General features: G+C 52.5%; 1 protein-coding gene across 1 annotated transcript; it reads right to left on the bottom strand.

Moving 5' to 3' along the window:
* Positions 1 to 1294: 1294 nt before the first annotated feature.
* GUITHDRAFT_51906 (hypothetical protein) lies at positions 1295 to 1564 on the bottom strand (the record flags this gene model as incomplete). Its single annotated transcript, XM_005822095.1, has 1 exon — positions 1295 to 1564. A coding segment is annotated over one exon (270 nt), but the record flags the coding sequence as incomplete, so codon positions are not given.
* Between the last annotated feature and the right edge of the window lie 321 nt (positions 1565 to 1885).

Genomic DNA, 1885 nt, shown 5'->3' with positions numbered 1-1885 from the left:
TGTGTGTGTTAGAATGCAATCACGTGGTTGTGAAGAAAATCACACATATTTGTGAAGGATATCTTATGTGGTTTTGAAGGATATCACATGTGTTTATACACGACAAATATCTTTCACGTGTGTGTTTCTCAATAAAACATGATCTCAAACACAAACATGAAACATGTTCTCGAGCTCACAGAAAGAATGAATTACACAGAACAAGTCTCACCCCAGTGCTGGACATAAGATTCTGCATCGTCTGTTTGATTTTCTCCAGACCTTCACTGTCGTTGACCCACCGGACGCGCTCGATCGGCAGGGAGAAAGGAGAAAGAGGAGGAGCCGGCCTTGAGACTGTAGGCCCTGCTGTGAAGAGCGCTGGAACGGAGGAAGGTAAGTAGGATGAAGATAGAAACGGTATATCTCCTTCATCCTCCTCCACTACCGCATCTTTCACTTTGTTCTCTTTCTTGGATTCTGTTCCTTGCGCGTCGATCTGCGGGAGATTGCAAGACAGAGCGAGCATGATATTCTTCATGAGCCTAACTCGCAATTGCTTCACACGGCAGTTTTGCACGTTTTTCATGATGATCGACGCGTCGTGATCTGTGAGATTCAACGTGTGCAGCAGCGTGCTCTCTTCAACTAGAGCCTCTTGTTGCTTCGCAACCTTGTACCACTCCTTCAGAACGTCTCGATCATGTCCTCGTATCGCTGCATCTTCACTCCCGTCTTCGTCCTCCCCACGTCTATCCGCACATTGCGCTCTTGGTTGGCCGATAGGTCGGAGCTGCAACGCTAAGATGCCTGACAGTCGTTTCACCCATGAGCTTTGATTCCTCTCCATCATTGAAACCGAGATAAGAAGATCAATCTCTCTCAACAGGATCATCACATCTACATTAATCACATCTGCGGATCCTTTGATGTGCTCAACAATCCTCTGCGCGCACGTCTCGATCAAGCTCTTCACAGGGAATGAAAGAGAAATCTGTGCGTCATCGCCGCCGCTTCCTCTCGCTCCTCCTTCCTCTCCACAGCTGTTCTCGCTAATGTCCTCCCTCATTCTCCTGCTCCGCAAATCATCTCTCCTCTTCCTCCTGCTCTCCACAGTCGTCGGGTTGATAGCAAACTTGGTCTGCGAGTGGACATTGCAAGGGGAGAAGAACCTAGGGTCGATGTCTCCGTACTCTACCCCATCCGAGTGAGTTTCTCGAAAGTTCTTCCATCCTGACCACCTCCCTCCTGTCCAATCTCTCGCCTCCTGCCCCGCCTCCTGCCCCGCCTCCTCCTCCTCCTCCTCCCGCCTGCTGATCATCTCCACATATTTGTCTTCCAAATGGCTGGAAGCGATCGACCTGGGGGTCTGCCCCTTGTTGTTTACAATCCTCACCCTCGCTCTGTGCTCCAGCAGCACCTCCACAACCTCCCCCCGCGATCGCGTGAGAGCATAGAAGATGGCGGTCTTTCCGTAGTTGTGCACGCCCGTTGACCAGCGGTTCACGTCCATCCCTTTCTGCAGCAGCAGGCGAACGCTGTCAATGTGTCCCCGCCATGCGGCATGATGCAGCGGGTTCTTCCCTGAAGCATCGCAGCAGTCGTCGAGTTGAGCTGCTGATAGATCCTTGATCATCAGCCTGAACCCTTCATGGTCTGCGGATGCTGCTGCCCTGCGCAGCTTTCCTCCTCCTCCTCCTCCTCCTCCTCCTCTCGTCCTGTGCGAAACTTGAACCTTTGACCCTCCCGGCATCTCGGAGCTGGCAGACATCACTGGACTGACCGCAGCTCGTCCGATGCAACGTCTCGGGCTGATGAGATGGAGCCTCCCTTGCAGCGCCAAGGTACCGATGAGAGGGAGGAGGGAAGGAAGGAAAGTCCTATAGGCTACCCGGTAGGACCCTGA

This window comes from Guillardia theta (genome assembly GCF_000315625.1).
Source record: "Guillardia theta CCMP2712 unplaced genomic scaffold GUITHscaffold_131, whole genome shotgun sequence".
Classification (NCBI taxonomy): domain Eukaryota; class Cryptophyceae; order Pyrenomonadales; family Geminigeraceae; genus Guillardia; species Guillardia theta.
Note: the sequence above shows the minus strand (reverse complement) of the source record. Positions and strands in the feature narration are given on the sequence as shown.